This window comes from Spinacia oleracea, chromosome 5, assembly GCF_020520425.1.
Source record: "Spinacia oleracea cultivar Varoflay chromosome 5, BTI_SOV_V1, whole genome shotgun sequence".
NCBI classification, from domain to species: Eukaryota; Viridiplantae; Streptophyta; class Magnoliopsida; order Caryophyllales; family Amaranthaceae; genus Spinacia; species Spinacia oleracea.
This window is the reverse complement of record NC_079491.1, coordinates 31,614,358-31,633,043: the sequence shown is the minus strand read 5'-3', so window position 1 is coordinate 31,633,043 and position 18,686 is coordinate 31,614,358. Positions and strand designations below refer to the sequence as shown.

Below are 18,686 nucleotides of genomic sequence, written 5' to 3'. Positions count from 1 at the left end.
AGCGTTAAAAAAAAGAAATATTGGCAAGTAAAATTGCAGTCTTTTAATTTCATCATAGCCGCATAACCCCCTAAGAACTACCTCAAACGCTTCAATAGGACACCAGGACCACCAATTAAGCAGCCAAAAGAGACATGTGTGTCCTACTGAAGTGTTTGGGGGAACTCTAGGGATCATTTTTACAATTCAAAGAAACTAAACGTATAAGCTGCATTTTCTCATTAATCAATGTACAAGTGTTGTGGGGTTTTTCCTGTATTTTAACTACAGTGGATAGACAGGAACAAACCATAGATACCTAGGTTTGGGATGTTTTATTTTATGTGAGTATTTGGATTTTGGACACTTCGATTTGTTCTTCCAATTTCTATAATTAGAATAATTCACCTAAGTAATGCCTTTCTCCTTTCTCAGAAAGATTTTAACATGGATGTGTCAGCACTTACCACTCTCATGGCTTAAGCAGTTAAGCAACCTAAACTCGTTGTTCTTGAACACGTCTGGATCGCCTGTAACAAATAAAAAACATCCTGGATTGCCTGTAAGGCAGTTTTTGCTTAGCATTTCCTTTCAATGTCCTTAAACTTCAAGTGTTATCGCGCACTGCATGAGTTTATACCACAAAGTCGCAAACATGGGACAGACTCATGTCACGTTGCCAGTAATTGCATCAATAGGCAATTATTTTACTGTGCCTGTATCTCACTCTTATGACCTGACATATTGTTATATTTCGTTTTTCATTGTCTGGCCTCAGGATCTAGCCCAAGAAATTGAAGTGTCCAAGAACCCTAGTGTAGACACCTACTTTTGTCCCCATTCCCGAAAGGGAAGGTTCGATGATGAGAACATAAATCTCCACTTGGCAACGCATCTCCTATAAAATAACGAATCTCAATCCCCCTTTTCATTTCACCTGAAACCTGCTATTTATAGAAACCTGCTATTTATGGAAACCTGCTAAAAATAGTAACTGCCGTAATGGGTAGTTGTTAAAAGTGGCAAGTCATAAAAGATAGAAACATGTCAGAATTAGGTGTTGCACTCCAACATAAATCCTAAATGAGATAGAAATTGCGAAAGAATCCTATTTCTAATACGATTTGAAAATAAGAGTTACGTATTAATTAAAATCCTAACGAGCCTAGAGTTCGTAACGGGCCCAGACGCATTCCGTCATAAAATTAATACGCACTAAAAGACTCTATTAAGTCTCATGCACTCCGGATTCTAAGAGTCCGAATCTGACAAAGAAACGGCACAAACCCTATTTTCAACGCCTGGCACTGGGCGCCGAAATCTTCGGCGCCCAGCTCTGGGCGCTGAAATTACCTGGGACGTGTTCTTTCCTAATTCCTCGTGGATTAGAATTCTACAATTCTATCTTTCCACGAACTCTTTTCTATAAATATAGCCTCAAGTTCGACGTGAAAGACACAACACACAATTATTATTCTGAGTATTGACTCCAACCCCTAAGCCTAAGCCTCACGCTGCGAAATTGATCACGTGTTCTGTCGCAATCGATCCAAAAATCGAACAGAGCGTATCCTGTCCTTTACCTTGAGATTCGTTAAATAAAAGGAGAAATAGCAAAGTCAAAGTGGTTAGTTTTCTGAGAACCGTGACGCACCTCTCAAGGTTGCGTCGTAATGTGTCCCTTTTCCGTGATTTAATTGCTTTCCTCGCCCTTTTATGAACTGTTAAACTAATTAAACCTGATTGTTCTATCACGCCTAATAAAGATAATATTTTGGGAAATTGGATTATCATGCTAGGTCCTTAATACAATCTAAATCAGATAATCGCGATCAATCTAGTATTATATGTTGCATATTGTTAAAATCAACTCAGATTAGTTTAATAGTTAACGCATGTCCCTTCAATTATTTATGCTGAGCTAGTAAGGATATCCTGCCTCTGGAGTTATCGACGAGCGAGTACTCCTCTCGGTAGTTACAGTCCCCCGAACCCTCAATCTCTACCTTGCGGGTGTATGTTGAGAGATCCCCACACCAGAGATCACAAGGGAACCTATGGCCGTCGTGGTCAAACATAATTGCACTCCCTTTATGTCACGATAAAATAAGTTCATATAATATAAGTTCGGTCAAAATAAGTTCAATAGAACATAGCCTAATAAACAAGAAAAAAGGGAGTAGTTTATATCGGTCTTACAATATATCATCCCCTCTCATTATTCATTTATTCATTTATTCATTTTTTTTTAAAACCACTTGAATAAATAATAGAATTGAAGGATTATTCATCCAAAATTCTTAATCGTTATTGTTAACATTTCCTTCTTTTATTATCAGTTCACTTAATTTTTATTTGATCTTTTTTGAAGTGTGAGAAGACTTTTGTACATAGATAAATTGAAGACTATCAATGTAGCATTTTTGTACCATGCTTTTATACATGGGATAAATTGAATTAGACTTTTATATTCATATGTGGTTAACTTATACCAAAATCTAATTTTAACTTCTAACTTATAAATTATAATAATAATAATGGATATTGTATCAAAGTTTCCATTTCTAATGTAATTTAAATTATATGAACCATAGGGAAATAATAAACTAATCACAACTATCTATGTATAGTATAAGTAACATGGAATATTATTTGTAAAAAGAATGGCTTAGCGTGTGGCCCTTTGAAAAATCAGAAAAGCCAAAGCAATTAGTCTTTTTTAGTTGTTTCTTTATCTTTCTTCACTTGATTCTTCTCCCCTTCGTTTCAACATTTTATCTGGTTATCAAAATTTCATTGTTGATTATTATGTTGTTAATGGAAAACTCGAATTTCAGTTGTTAATTTCTCGTTTGTGATTTGATTGTTGAAAAACTAGGTATATTTCAGTTGGCACTAATTAATATTTGTGGAGTAATTTGGCATTTTATAAGAATACTGAAACATGTTAAAAGAATAATTTGCTAGCTTAAATGAATAATGAAACTTCTTAAACTTATAGTTTGGTTGTGAACATATGAAGACCCAACATTACAAATCACAGACAAAAGGGTATATGGAATGCAAGTTTTTGTAAATGATGGAACACAATCACTCTCAAATTTACTCTCTAATAATTAGGTCTGATCAGATACTATCAAGTTTAATAAGCTTCAATCAGTTTAATTCAAATCAGATAAATCCAAGTTTCATCCAGCTAATAGAACGCCCCTAAGCCGGTCTCTCTCTTTCTCTCCTGATCTTAAATTGTTAAAGGCGAGGGGTCACTTCTATAAAGTTGAGTTGGGGAAGAAAATGTCATATTTTTCACTTCCCTTTCTAGTGTAAATACGAAAATACTCTTGTTATTTACGAGCTGTGATCACCGTGATTGATTTAGAATCACTCACTCACCCAATCAAGACCAAGATAACAACATTTAGGACTTTTCAAGACAAATGAGACTGCACAAAATTTGGACTTGTATTTGCACAGAAAGTACCTCGTACACAATATCTTTGGTGAATAGTCCGGCGGAGTTCCATGAACCAACTTCAAATTTCTTAGTATACCATTTTTTCCACGAGCAGAAAGCAGGTAAGTTGGGACCAACATTAAAGTTGTAAAAGGCCAAATACTGGCACACAAAGATTAGAACGGAGGGAAAATAGTGGGTGGGAGAATTCATATATACAGCTTACAAAAGCTTTACAATATATACAGAAAAGCCTCAGCAGCTTAGATGTTACAATTATGACATTCAATCTCAAGGGGAGTAAGAGAACTCTTTGGAGTTTGGACCCATGCTCCGCAAAATTGGCTAGGCTCTGATTATTTCTTCGCATATATTAAATACTGATCCAGAGCAATACTCAATACATCGGGCCTCTCAGCTTGGTTGTAGGTTAAACAACGACGCATCAGTTCCTATAGAACAAAGAAAAACTTCTAGTTAGAAAGAAAAGAGTTCTGTTCATAACTGATTTTTCTTCAGAAATGAACCACTGGAATAATAAATAACCCCACGGCAATGAGGACTATAACCTTAGAAAGTCTAGGGTGAGATCTCACCCTAACTTAACTTAAATAAAAAGGCACTAAATTTACCCTCCCAAAAAAGCAAGAAACCACTCCTAAAATACAGCACAAGCTCACAATAATTTGTTAGACTTCCTTATACGACACTTTGCCCAATGATCTACCCAGGGAAAGAATGGTGGGCTGGTGGGTGGGGGGGGGGGGGGGGGAGGGGATAACTTATCTCACCACTTTAAATAACTTACTAGTTAGTTGGATGAGGAAAAATGTCAGAAATACCCTTGAGGATAAGATAAAAAAAATCATTTGTAATACTCAAAAGAGGGGGGTGGGTTGGCCGTTTGGGGGGGGGGGGGGGGGGGGGAGGGAGAATCCATGACAGAAATAGAATGAAGGTCTATGAACACGGATGAGGGGAGTGCTTGAAAAGATCGTCTTACTTTTGCCTCGCTTGAGACGCTAGGTCTAGTAGGGAAATCCACCTTTCTTGCTTTGATAATGGTATCTTCTCGTAAAATACGTTCCTGACTTTGATCGTGACCAAAAGGACGTCTTCCATAGAGCATCTGGTACAACAGAACACCTGCTGACCAAACATCAACCTGTTTTCAAAGCATGGGAGTCAGAATGACCAAATGGACATCTTCCAGTGAGGACAACTGAGCGAACAGCATAAACTACCATAGTACTACCAATATTTGCGCAATGAACAGCACTCAAGGAGTCAGCCCATACAAGTCCATGATACACAATGGAGTTGACAAAATAGATTACATACTTGATCAACAATCGAACATATCAAAGACACCTACCTTGGAAGATATTAGTGGTATCTTGTTGAGCTCAAAGCATTCCGGAGGCAGATACCTGAGTAAAACAAAAATAGTAGCATAAATATCCTGCTTCTGACAAGTAGAAGTTATATAAAATTTCGAAACTGAAATAAGAAACGTAGTCCAGCTCTCTGCATTCAGGTAACTCACGCATCTCATTGCTCACAAACCATAGTACTCAAGGAACTGAGTCAACTGATCGAATTTCAGCAACACTTCCAGGAGTGTGGGGGATATCAAGCACAACTGATATAACAAGATAGCTAAACAGTATAAATAAGCTCAAGTTTAGTAAGCATTAAACATCAACGACATGATTTTTGTAATTTATCTAAGGTTGCAACTGTACAGAGTCTTACAAAAACAAGCATCATGCATTTGATGTTCATAAATGGATCTTTACCACAGAGGAACACAACAAGAACACTTAAACTTGCATGAAAGAAGACACAAGCCCAAGTTGTATATTTTTTGGGATGAACAAAAAACAGATTTTCTTCATATCAACAGGAATAAACAGAATGACATTGCATCGGAATTTGAATACAGAAAGCAGAGGGAATTTTGCAGTTACTATGACGATGTTGCAAATTACAGAAGTTATCAAGTACTAACTACTGCTAAGTGATGTAGCCAATTCCATGATACAAAATATTTGGAGGTTAAATTTAGGAAAGGGATTGTCATAAATCCACAAACACAAGAAGAGGTAAGCAGTTAGAATGCACATGTCATGATGTCAGTAGTGTAATTGTTCAACTTTATGTCTTATCTAACAAACTCACCAATAAGTACCCGCTCCTTGGGAAGTAAGCTCCATGCCCTGGGATCCAACATCATCCTCAACTATTTTACTCAGACCAAAGTCTGTCAATTTAGCAACTCCAAGCTCATCAAAAAGAACATTGCCAGGCTTCAAATCATAATGAATAATCTTTTGTGCTCTCTTGTTCAAGTAAACAAGGCCTTGGAATATCTGCACAATGATTATTCTTGCTTCCTTTTCTGGTAATACTGGCGTTGCCTTTAGAATTGCATCAAGATCTTTGCCTGATTTTTTAAAAAAAACCACAGAAAACAAAATTTTAACCGAGGAAAAGAACACTTGAACGAAGTCAAAGGAATGTTGCACTAGTTTACCACTACAAAACTCCAGGACAGTGCAGAATGTATTCTGATCAATCTCAAAAGTGTCCCAAAGACGAACAATGTTATTATGCACCAAAGTCTTGTGAATATTATATTCTCGAATGGCATGTCTGATGTAGCTCTGCTTCTTTTCTTCACTCCATTGGGGATTCAGACCATGAAGCTTACAGGCAACGTACCGATGGTCTACCAAATCAAAAGCCTGCCGGAAATTTCTCACTTCAAATCACTGCAAAAAGTTTATATGCTCACATTGCCCATAAAGGCAAGGATTGAAGAAAAAATGTTCCACATGTTACTCGAAGACTATCATGGAATGCAATGCAGGTAAAGAGATTTATTATTATAGAGTACAAACCTTGTAAACCTCACTGAACCCTCCTTTCCCTAAAAGATTCAAAAGTGCATATCGGCGATTTAGGATCGGAAAATTGTTAAAACGAGAACCATCCTCATCTCTTATACGCTTCATCTCACGTATCAGCCTACCCTTATCCAGCTCATAACGGTCCCTTTCCCGCAATACCACTTCTTCCTCCTTCATAGTGTAAGCTGAAATTATAATACGCAGAAGAACAATAAAATCCAGAAACTTCAAAGACAGTTAACATGTACAGAGTAGTACCCTCTTGATACTTGCTAGACGAGACTTGTAAATTTCATCCTGAATAAAAAAGTCTTCCTCCTGGACACCCGACTCCATATCACCTCCATCACTCTTATCTGTAAGAATAATGACACCCACAAGTGACAGATAAGCAATAAAACAATTATATGTTCACATCATACAGTTCAATTATGTTGCCTCCACATCGAACTTTATGTTCCCACATTTAGGTGTGGAAGAACATTGTCGGAGAGAAATAAATCTTGGATTGACCTAGGGTCTTGACCACTCGTGAAAAATTTGGCATTGCACATAAATGTCATAGTGGTAAGTGCACCATATGGTTTAACCTAGGTAAACACTGAAAAATAGCCTGTTGATGTACATTTTAACAAAAGATTGTCAGATTGTCTAATGCGAAGACTTCAAGTAACTTCTACATCCAGCGAGGATATCAACAAAGAGCTAGGTCAAAGACCTAAAAGAAAAAACAATGAGCACATAGTAGGCATCCAGGGGATGATGTCAACAGAAGTAGCAACCATTTTTTTTTCAACAAAAACTCCAAACGATACAAGTCTTTTATTATTGAACTTAAAGTTACAGGAAGTCATCAACTTATTTGAAGTCAAGAATAAAAGGTCTCCTAACGAACAGAGCAGAACGTCTGATTGACTGAAGTCTCACTTGAGCATTGAGGCACTTGGTTAACGATGGATATATGCGGATGCCTATATAGCTATATCAATGTGGAAACAACCAAACCAATCATCTACAAGAGAGGATTGAAATTAGCTGGCTTTGGTGAATACTTCAAAATTCAAATTTCCGAAAGGGCAAATGCAAAAGTTACCAACTGCTACAAGGCTTGAAATTCCTCAACAATTATTCAAGATGGCCTCAAATACGGACAACTTAGGCTACGTCCGGCATCACTTTGTTTTCCTTGATTTCCGTTTTTTTCAAAAAATAAAAAGCGAACATGTTCGGCAAAATCAATTAAAAAAAAACCAATTATCGACTGTTTTAACAAAACCACAACATTTTAGTGGAAACCACTAGAAGTGGTTTTAGAAAAAGAAAACGTTTTGGAAAACAAGTAGCAGTCACACTTTCTCTCTCCTTTGTCAATTCCTATCTCTAACAATCCATATTCCATCTTCTCTGCTTCTCATGTTCTATCTCCTAAGGGCAAGTACCCATAATTTATCAATAATAACTTTCAATTCCTTCTCCATAGATGGTGGTTCTTAGCAATTTCTTCAGTGCCATTGTTGAGAAAGCTCCGACGTAGAAAAAAGCACCTCCGAGCAGCCGTTGGAGACATGATTTTGTTGAGACCTACAAGATCTGTATCCCGACTTAGGAATCATGGCAGTTAGCAAGTTTACCCAGAACCTAAACCACCTCCTCGATCTCCTCAATCTCATGTCTTTCACACTTATTTTAACTCAATCTTTGTTAATTTGATTTGTTATACATTCATTTGAGTTATTAAAAGTTGTTCAATGTTAAGATCTGACAATGGCAGCTCTTCGTTGGTGTTAATGGTGGTTGCAAGCTTGTTGTGGATAAAATACATGGATGATGGTGTCTTGGCAAGTTGGCATGGATGACAAGGAGTAATTGGAATAAGCAAAATGTACAGTACCTTAGTTGGGGTCTTGGTATAATTAACCATTCTTAGAATTAATGGTCACCACTCACCAGAGAATTAAGATCATAAAAGGATTATATTTGGTTTTTCTTTTGTGAGATATGGATGTGTTTGACGAAGGAAGCAGAGGCATGGAATATGAAAATTCTAGAGATAATAATTTTTCATTGTGTGTGTTATTTTGGTTTTGTAAAAACGTAAAAACAAAATAAAAAATAGTTTTCAGTTTTTTAAAAACTTAAAACACAAAATAGAAATTGGTACCGAACAGACCCTTAGAAATAAGCTTATGTTTTTCTTCAAAAAAAAGATGCTTATGTTGTTCAAATGCACACATGCTGATCCACGTATGCTTAAGTAGGTTATTTGGTTGGGAAGTGGTATTCACTTGTAAAATCCTTCTAGAAGTTTCCACGACTAATTTAGAGTGTTCAAAGTATAGGTTGCAGTTCTTTTAGTATAAAATACACTAGCCCAGCTATTTATTGCAGCATATATTTCTTCCAAGGATTCCTTGCTCTGCTCGTAACATGTGATATTTTAAAATACAATTCTTATAACGAGAAGTCCACTTATTAATTATGATCACTCGACATACTGTCACCAAACTAAACAGGAAACTCGCACATCATATGGTTTCAATGTGCATACAAAAGTTCTCTTACTATTTCAAAAAGGGAAATTCTCTTTGGTAACGTTTCTTATTTTTCTCTTTGGTAAAATGAAAAAAGAATTCTCTCTTTGGTAGCCTTCAGTTTCTATAAATAATCAAACAAATGGTATAAATGATGGTTTAACCAATTTTATTAACCGCAGGTTAACATCTGAGCTTACATAAATACCCTCTTTAATGGGCTAGTATACCATTCACCTATACTCACCGAGTTCTCATCAATTGAAGCTTTTTAAACAAAAACCATTGCCAATCAATTGATGTATTATCCGAATGAAAATGTGGGAAACTAAAGATGATTATTTAAAACATTGCAAATTTAACATTTCTGATAATGTAAGCAACTACTTGGTTGCACATTAATGAGTTGGGTGTTAAGGTTTATCGGTTTATAGGAGGAAATGATTTGGAGAGAAAGACTCATTTCCTTTAGGAGGGAAAACTAGTTTTAAGGGTATTTTGGTAACTTAATCGTTAACTACAGTTAGTCAGTTAGTCTAAAAATATAGTTTTTGACCCAAAAAATAAGATAAAACCATCACTAATGCCATTGTTTAATTATGTATAGAAACTTAAGGCTACCATAGAGAAAGTTCTTATTTTCATTCTACCAAAGAGAAAAATAAGAAACTTAATGTTACCAACGAGAATTTCCCTTTCAAAAATATTCAATGGAAGACCCATTATTGAGCTAGACAAAGGACTCAAAGTCAAAACTCATTAATAAAAAAACTGAAACTTATACCAGACTGTCGCTTTCTCAATAACTTCCGCTGCCTCTCAACTGTTTCTTTTGCCTCCAACAATTGTTTCTAAAAGAAAATATAGCATTGGTGAAAAAACGCGAACAATATGCTCCAGCCAACATAGGACAGAGGGGAATTAAGGCAGCCAATGCCTCAGATTTCACAGCACTTACAAGGTGAGCATTGATGTCCTTCAGTGCTTGTCCATCCTCCCATGTCTCGGATATGACGGTTCCTGCCCTGTAATAATCAGAATAAAATTAATGACAGTGGATGTGGCTGTATGCAAGCATCCCTACCACCAATAATATTCTCAGCATGCTCTCTCCCTCCCCCTTTAATTCGCATAGTGTTTGCAACTTTGCATCATTCATACAAGTGTAAGATAATTCAACCATAAGAGCTTTCATATTCAATTCCAGCAGGATGTCTCTATGCACTGCCATAAGGCCCATACAAACTATCAGTGCCCATCTTATCCTAGACCCAAGGCACAAGCGATGAGTGATGAAATTCTGACTAGCTGCCAACACTTTCCATCCATACAGAGAATCATCCACAAAGTCAGTGAGGTCAATCTTTATGGTGCAAACACCATTTTTCCCTTGGCACTAGATGTAAGGGCCAGTAAATACAAGACAGATTACAATAGCAAACATATTCTTAAATTTTCAAACTTGTGACACTCAAGTCAAGAAAGATACACTAAAGTCAAGCATGAGATTGCTATAAACAAAACAGAACTTTTGGTGTTGTACATGGTCAATTGATATTCTAAAAATATGTGAAATATTTGGTGTCCCTTATCATTACACTAGCAGGGCATACAGGTCAAGCAGTGAAAACAGAAGATTACAATAGCAATTGCAAGTTCACTGGACAAAAGAAAAACAATATCGGTTGACAATTAGCAATTCTATGCAAGTTCACTGGACAAAAGAAAAACAAAGCATGCCCTCCATCACAAATTGAAAGTTCCAAGTAGATTTGGCCAGTATATGAAGGTTAGGTTTTACCTATTAAAACGGGAAGGCATGTCAGCATATGCAAGTAGCTAATGCTCAACAGGACCATATTTGTGGACAATAAAAGGTAAAACTTGGACCTCCAATATTGGATGGAGGGAGTAGTTTTCAAGGAAGTATAGACTATAGAGAGCAGAGCAACAGCCTAAACAGAAATGACTCTTTTGATAACAACATCATTCAAACTGACCCCAGCATCACAGTGATGGAGATCTCATTAGATGTCTCCGTCAAATAATACCAATGAGCAAATATCATTTTTTCTAGACAACTTAACATGCCACCTATGTTACTCGGACACGGGTACGGGGACACGTAAAAAAGAATTACAGAAAAGAAAAATAATTAAAGTTCTTTAAAAAAACAGAATTGAAAAGTCAAAGAGAACAGGAGTACAGCTGTAAAGTAGGTTCAGTTTTCAAATACAAACACCCCAGATTAAAACGAAAAAGAAAAAGGACAGCTTTGGGAAAAAATTGCAGCAAGTACGCCATTACCACCCCAATCCTCACCGGAAGATGATGGTCGGTGCTTTATATATCAGAAAAAAATAGCTTCCCTGAGTTCGGGTTTAGATTCTCAGCAAAAGCCCCATGCTTAAAACAAAAAAGAACATGAATGTTACTCCTAATTACCAGATCTAGGGTTGATTAAAAAGTAGATCGACATTTTTCTTTAAGAAAGGGCTGTCTGCCGTGTCTGATTGACCATCCATGGATCCGGTACGGATTCCATACCCGGATCTGTGTCGCGTCGGGTCGACATGGATATGAGCCCAAAAGTGGCGTGTCGAAGTAACACAGCATGCCACTCAGGTACTCACACACCAGAATTCATGACCATGCATTTCATTCTCAAAAACTACATTCAAGACTGAACAGAATTCATGACCATTATGCATTTATCATTCTTATAAACTACATTCAACACATAACAAAATGCCTTGTGAAGACCAAAACATCTTTTAAAACACCAATAAACATCACTTCACTTCTCTACAATACATCATTGCTTTACCATTATCTTAATACATAGAAGCAGAGGAAATGACATAGGGAAAATCTCTTGAAGAGAATTACATACCTTATCACTCCAACGTTGCCGAGTCTCAAGGAATCCTGACGCACTTTCATCCTTGTTTCTTGTCTCTCGGCTTTTGAAACAGATATCAGCAAATCTGATATGATTTTTGTTCGCTGCACAAATAAGCACAAAATATCAACATGTTAAGTAACACACCTTAGCTAGACTCTTAACGATGCCTTGTAAACAGACAACGAGTACAATGCTTCTTGTTCACGAACTAACTTTTGCTCTACGGAAAATAGGAAAAGACAAAACGACAAATTATAAAAAGACAAAACCTAATATTATGCCCCCAAAGGTTCAATAAAGTATAGGAAGAACAGACCTTTGGCTTCAATAATTCTTCACAATCTTTGTGCTCCTTGAGCTCCTAATAGGTATGAAGAAAATGCATTAATTCCTCATAAATTGAGGCGACATTTTTATTTAACATAAAATACAAAACATTATAATTTACCTTTCCTAATTGATAGGACTGATTTTGATAATTAGAAACCTCTTCACGTGACTTGCGCAACTCCTCTTCCAGAGAGGCAACTTTACTTTGCAAGCAAGCAAGCTTATCCTTTTTATACAGAACAATGAAGACATATGTAAAACACTGTTTCTCCTCCACGAGGGTCAAAACACTCGGCATGCACAAACATGACTTAAAAAGTTATAAGCTCCTTCTTCACTAATCCTCCTATAGGCTACAATTGCATTGTTTACATACGCTGTCATTTTCTTCCCCCTCTCTTTATTTTTGTTTGTGATGTGTGTGTGTGTTTGTGCAACTGTGTAAGGACGGGGGAGGGGCATTAACAGCTGTCGACTAGACACAAGATGTCATTAGAAACTGTACCTCCTGAGTGCGGTCACCATTCGAAAACAACTCTGTAGTTCTCATATCCTGTAAAGTGACCCAATTAAATAGTGAATCATTTTATAATCCAATTTTAAAGGGGAAAAAGGTTCAGACATTGACACACTTAAATAAGCCTGTTATTAGCAGATTGTAAATACAGGATGTGCAAGTTGAATATTACCTTGTAATTTGACTTGTCCATCTGACCATTTGCAGAAGAAAAAGTAGAAGGTGATGTTTGGGTTTTAGGATGATCGTTTGATCTAGAACCACGGCCACGGCCAGTTGTTCCCTGTGGCCTACCACGACCTTGTTTTTTCTTGTTCGTATCAACACCAAGAATGGGGGATATTTCTTCCACAGTCTTTGGCTTTCCATCACCGCCAACCTAACATATTCAACAAAGATCTGGTTAAAGTAAAATACTAGATATGGAAGAAGAAGATTCTGCAAGACTGCAAGATTGTGCTTTAATTAGTCATCTAGCTGAAGTTACTCAAAAAAGAATATTAAACTATGAATCTCATTAAAAAAGACCTAACAGATTAGATTGCAGATGTTATATAGTTTTATAAAATGGATAAATGACTCAAAAAGACGAAAATAACCTTTACCCAAGGATTCGCAAGAATACAACAGCACTATGGGGTGGAGGGGGGGGGGTGTTAACAAACAGAAATCTCTCGAATTTCAAAAAAAGGTAAATCCAACACTGAACATATACCTTACGTGCATTCAAATTTCTAAATTGACCCAAAACCTACAAGCTTATGGTTAAGGAGATCTTAACTTGGCATTAGGCAAGTATGGAATTAAGGATTTGGGCTTCCTACATGTCTATTCAATCGAACCCAGTTTGCTTCAAGTCAAAAATGGAAAAAGCAACTAAATAAAAAATAAAAGCTATACACATTACAGAGCTCTTCTTTTTGACGTCATTTGTATTTATATATAAGACCTCTTTACCAATTCTATGCAAAGTGTAAGAGAAGTACCTCAGCATGATCCAAATTGGATCTATTGTCTTCCTGAAGCTTTTGACGCTTCCGAATGTTGGCCTGAATGAGAAATTCCCCACCACCCTGCAAAAACAGAAGACAAGAACATTCTAATTGAGAAGAGCGAATGTTAAACAGACATGACAGGATTTAATTAAAATAAGCAAATTAAGCCTTCAAGTTTAAATATGATATGCCAACAAGGATTATCTTTCAAACAACCCTGTTTTAAGTCCCCAACCCACCCCTGGAGAAAAAGAGAAACTGGAAATACACTTTGGATTTGTACAAGTACAACTGCTGCAGAATTGTAGATTACATACTTTTGAACACTTTACTATCCTTATAATCAGGTTTTCAGTTTGTCATACAGGTGTGCTTTCACACTTTTTCAAGATAAACACCCCGCTATTTGAGAAAGAAAGTAAAAAGGGTCGACAGACACATTTCCTCTAGCTCCCGAAAAATGATATGGAGAGGGGAATCGGAATGACTAAACACCTACAGTATATGTCACTCAGACAGCATACGGCTACATATCCAAGTGTTTGACATAACAGGGCTCAAATTTTGTCAATGAGGACAATAACCTTGAATTTGACACGAGTATGGGGACACGGAAAGCATTCATCATTCTACAAAGCCTTCACATGCGCTTTTCATGCAATAAATACATATATAAACATTTCACTTTGAATTGTTTGTTGGTTCTTAATAGAATTCTCATATCAAGCTCATATTTTACAATCTATTTTGTCTATGTTTCCATCTCAATCTTCTGTACAAACATAACTTAGTCTTCTCTTTCCATCTCCTTTTACATTTTTCTCTACAAATATGTTGTTTGACAAAATTAAGGTGTTTAGGTGAAAATTAAAGCAATGAGTATCCAACGAAGAACTTTCAACTAAGAGTTGAAGTAGCATTGCCTACAACTAGCAAAATTATGGGAAAGTCTAGACAAGAAGTTTCAAATTAATTATTAAGATGTTACACGGTATTTTCTAGCTAAGGGTTCGAGACAAAAAAAATAAAGCTACAGATTGAATAGCACAATATGATCACGGTCTGACGGTCATCACATGTATCTTTTCACAAGACTGTAGGAATAATCCTGTTGTTTTCAGTATCTTCACACTGCTTACATTCTTCAATTTACAAAGAGCTCTCGAAATACAATTAACTCAATGTGTTTTTCTGACCTTCTTGTTGCGTATGATTCATGATTTATTACTTTCTGAGTTCTCGAACAGATAAAAAATTACAAAATATTTTGGACAAGACTTTTATAATGTACTTGCATATTTATTTCCAGGTACTTGTTACACTTCTTCTGACATGTCATACAGAGATCTCCAAAAAAATCATTTCAACAAACCTGCATCACATTTATATTAAGGGCAAAGGAGGTGGTGGATATGTTGGTTGGATGGGCTAGTCAGTCTTCTACCGGGCGCAAAAAGTTATAGAATTGTGCATGTCAAGCGATAGTCGGTAGAGGAGTACCTATCCTTCTACGACCTGCTGTTCTTAATCCATTTCCAATTACTTCATTCCATCGACTCCAAAATGCCAAAGACTGGGTATGAAGGTCTCAGACAAGAACGAGATTGTTTTTCGCTTGGAAAACAGGTTTTTTTTTAAGGACTTTTAGTTCTCTATTTCGTAACTCTTATCTCATTACTAGAGAAAAAAGGGTTACTTCTCAAGGATCAACAACTACAATCCTATCCACAGTCTTACAAGTATGACTTTCAAATTCGAATTCAGTTGATACAATTATTACTTGCAAGAATCGCAACTATCATCAATCCTGTCTTTTTTCTATTTCCATATGACCGCACTGCCTGTTCAGCTGTTCTCCGTCGAAGAACCAGTCTAACTTCAGAATATATAACAATTGCATCAAGAAAATAAATCCGAAATCAATGCAATCCACACTATTATAAATTGTCAATCCAATTCAAATAACACCAATAAACAGATAAACACACATACTCACATCATCATCAGAGTCACTAGAAGTTGACGCCTCTAATAAACTATCAACAGCAACGAACTTCGACGACCCAGCAGAAGGCCAGACAGTTTGGGCAGGTAAGGCCATTGAGCTGGATCCCGGATTCGAAACCGAACCCTTGCCCACCAGACGTGCTTCGAGCTTAGCAATTTTAGTTGGCAAGGAATGATCAGACTGATTAGATGAGTTTGAAGAGAAATGAATCAACATATCATCCGACATTTTCGATCCAAATAACTCAGAAAACACCAGGTGAAGTAAGCAACAAAGTTTGTCGATGAATAATGACCAGTAGTAATTCACAGGAGAGAGAAAAAAACCAAGGCTAACTTATGCTTATCTTCAGCATAGCAGCATAAGAAAATTCTCCCCAAACAGTTCATTAAAATCGCAATTAAAATGCGAAAACCCTAACTCCAGCAATTTCGGGGAATTGTAGAAATTGCAAGAGAGCCTTCAGCTCGAAGAAACAGTGAGAAATTTCAAACTGTGTAAAGTATTATGCAGAAATCGATGAAGAAGATGTAATCGAAGTTAGATATTGTCGGGATGGGGAGAAGAAATTGCGCGGTTTAGGGTTTAATTATGGAGGAAATTAGGGTTTTGGTGCGATCGAAGAAGGGGAGAATTGGAGGAATTGGGGAAGAATTGAGTGAAATGAGAGAGGGAGTGATGATAAATGAGGTGTTTTTTTTGGTAATGATTAAATAAGGCTTTAGAATTTAGATGCGTCGTGTTTGGGTATTGGAGGGAACGCTTTGTACTTTTGTAGTGACATATTTTTGTTGTGCGAAAATGGAGATTTGTTAGGTCTTGTACAAATACTCAAGTCTCTAGAATATTCTTTCATAGAGTATACTTTATTTTATTACAAAAGGTCTTACGCGTACCAGGTGTACAATAAATTTATTGTACACCAAGATAACTTTAACCCTTTTTTTTGGTAACTTTAACCTAGTTTTGGTTAACTTTTATATTAGTAAAAAAATTAATAGATAAATTTTTAAAGGGTTAAATGATTAATTTTATACATTATTAGTGATTTTGAAGAAATAAGTTTTACTAAAATGAAAAAATTTATCACTTAAAAATAGATAACGTTTACATAAATAAGCTTAACTTTTAAGCATTTTGGGTTAACTTTTACTCCGGTGTACAATATTTATTGTACACCCATTGTAAATAAGAATTTGTGATTTTATTAATACTAATTAAAGGGACGTGCACGTCATGTAAGATATTAAAGTTTTATTTATGCAAAATATATGCATCATTGGTATTCGTATGTAACTCAAAAGTTACATTAAGGCTAATTACTTATAATTTATTTTTCTTACATTTAAAAGTAGAGATGTACTCCTACAAATTACCTGATGTATATTGTCAAAAGAAATTTGGTGAAACTGTACATAGTTAAAGAGAGCTTAGTGAAGCTCTACAATCATAGAAGCATAGTGAACTGTATAGAAGAAGCTTAGAAAAACTTAGGAATGTTGTAAGTTGTCAAAAGATTGCATGTGACGAGTATTTACATCAGGACAAAATGTGGCAGTAAAGAATCACATATGTGATTACTTTAGAAGTATCATCAATAGAAATTGGCATTGAACATTGATTTCATTATCTTCTTAATTGTCTGAGGGGTTGCTTTTGAAGCTTCTACTACACTAGTCTTATATGCACGCGATGCGTGCGTGGTATAAACCTAAAACTTCTATTATTACATCTATCATCACGGATAATAGGCAATAAAAATGTTTAATTTCACCAAGTTTATCCAAACAAAAATTATGCATCATCTACTCATCTCTATTAAAATACATCTAAAGTGCAACTATGTAACAATAGTGCACTTACATGATAAAACTTCTAAATTGTAATAGCAAAGTAAAGAATTGAACATCGCAGTGTTTTAATTTTTTTATTTTTTTTATTTTCAATATTGCGTGACCACGTGCATTCCTCCACCCAATCATTTTGTATCACATAACTAACATTATAAGAATATTCCATATTAAAATTGTTAGGTTATGATACATATGACAATTCATAAATCATGCGGAAAAAACCATTAAGCCAGGAATACATATTATTTACACATAATCATATAGCATAATTTAGATGCATACTCTTTGTTGCGTGCCTTCCCTAGCTGCGCCCGAACCGAACAAGAACAAGTCTTTAGGACTCCAAGTGTCGTCCCTCCGTAGATAGTCAAGAGTAAGCTGTGGATTAATATCATTAATTCCACTTGAACTGAAGCGGCCTCTAGCTAGGCATTCAGCTCACTTGATCTCACTGAATTATTAACTTGTTAATTAATACTGAACCGCATTTATTAGACTTAACATAGAATGCATACTTGGACCAAGGGCATTATTTCCTTCAGTCTCCCACTTGTCCTTAGGGACAAGTGTGCATTTCCTAATTCCTTTGTCGCTCGATGCTTGCTCTTGAACATAAGGTAAGAGTTGTCATCCTTATTATGTCCAGAGGTGTTTCTCGGTTTCAGAGTTCAACTGATCAAATAGACAGATAATCATAGCCTATGATTCATCCGAGCACGGCCATGCATTTCACAGTTTCTAGCTCTCCGAGTGGCCTTGTACAACTTTTAAGCATCTCATCCCGATTTATGGGAGGACAATCTCAATCTTGCGATCTTGAGATTAGACTTCGTTTGATAGGTGATTACCTGAGCGTTGCCTTTATAGCCTCCTTTTACGGTGCGACGGTTGGTCAACGTCAAAGCAACCAGTTCTCAAACAAGTAATCTCAAATCACTCAGGTATTGAGGATTTAGTGTCTAATAATTTTAATGAAATTTACTTATGACAGATTTTCATCTCTTACAGTAAAGTTTCATAGGTCTTGTCCGATACTAGTCTTCCCAAAGTAAGTATCTATGCAAATGATTATGACATTGCCCATGTCCACATAGTTCAAGAAACAGAACTACTAGTCATCTTGCATTCTAATCGTCTAACGTTTTCTATGCGTCCAATTTTATAGAAAACTCCAACTAGGGACCATTTTCAACCTTTGACAT

At 36.1% G+C, this 18,686-nt stretch overlaps 1 protein-coding gene across 1 annotated transcript; it reads right to left on the bottom strand.

Annotated features, from left to right (window-relative positions):
• Nucleotides 1-3,497: 3,497 nt before the first annotated feature.
• Nucleotides 3,498-16,381, bottom strand: LOC110803370 (serine/threonine-protein kinase TOUSLED). The gene is made up of 16 exons (XM_022008879.2): nt 15,620-16,381; nt 13,615-13,701; nt 12,801-13,007; nt 12,617-12,664; nt 12,230-12,337; nt 12,098-12,142; nt 11,770-11,882; nt 9,835-9,901; nt 9,661-9,727; nt 6,604-6,701; nt 6,337-6,516; nt 5,970-6,180; nt 5,615-5,879; nt 4,809-4,863; nt 4,437-4,598; nt 3,498-3,885 (listed from the first exon to the last, which is right to left on the bottom strand). Exons 1-16 carry the CDS (start codon nt 15,857-15,859, stop codon nt 3,790-3,792), a joined length of 2,049 nt encoding a protein of 682 aa, XP_021864571.1. The 5' UTR covers nt 15,860-16,381; the 3' UTR covers nt 3,498-3,789.
• Between the last annotated feature and the right edge of the window lie 2,305 nt (nt 16,382-18,686).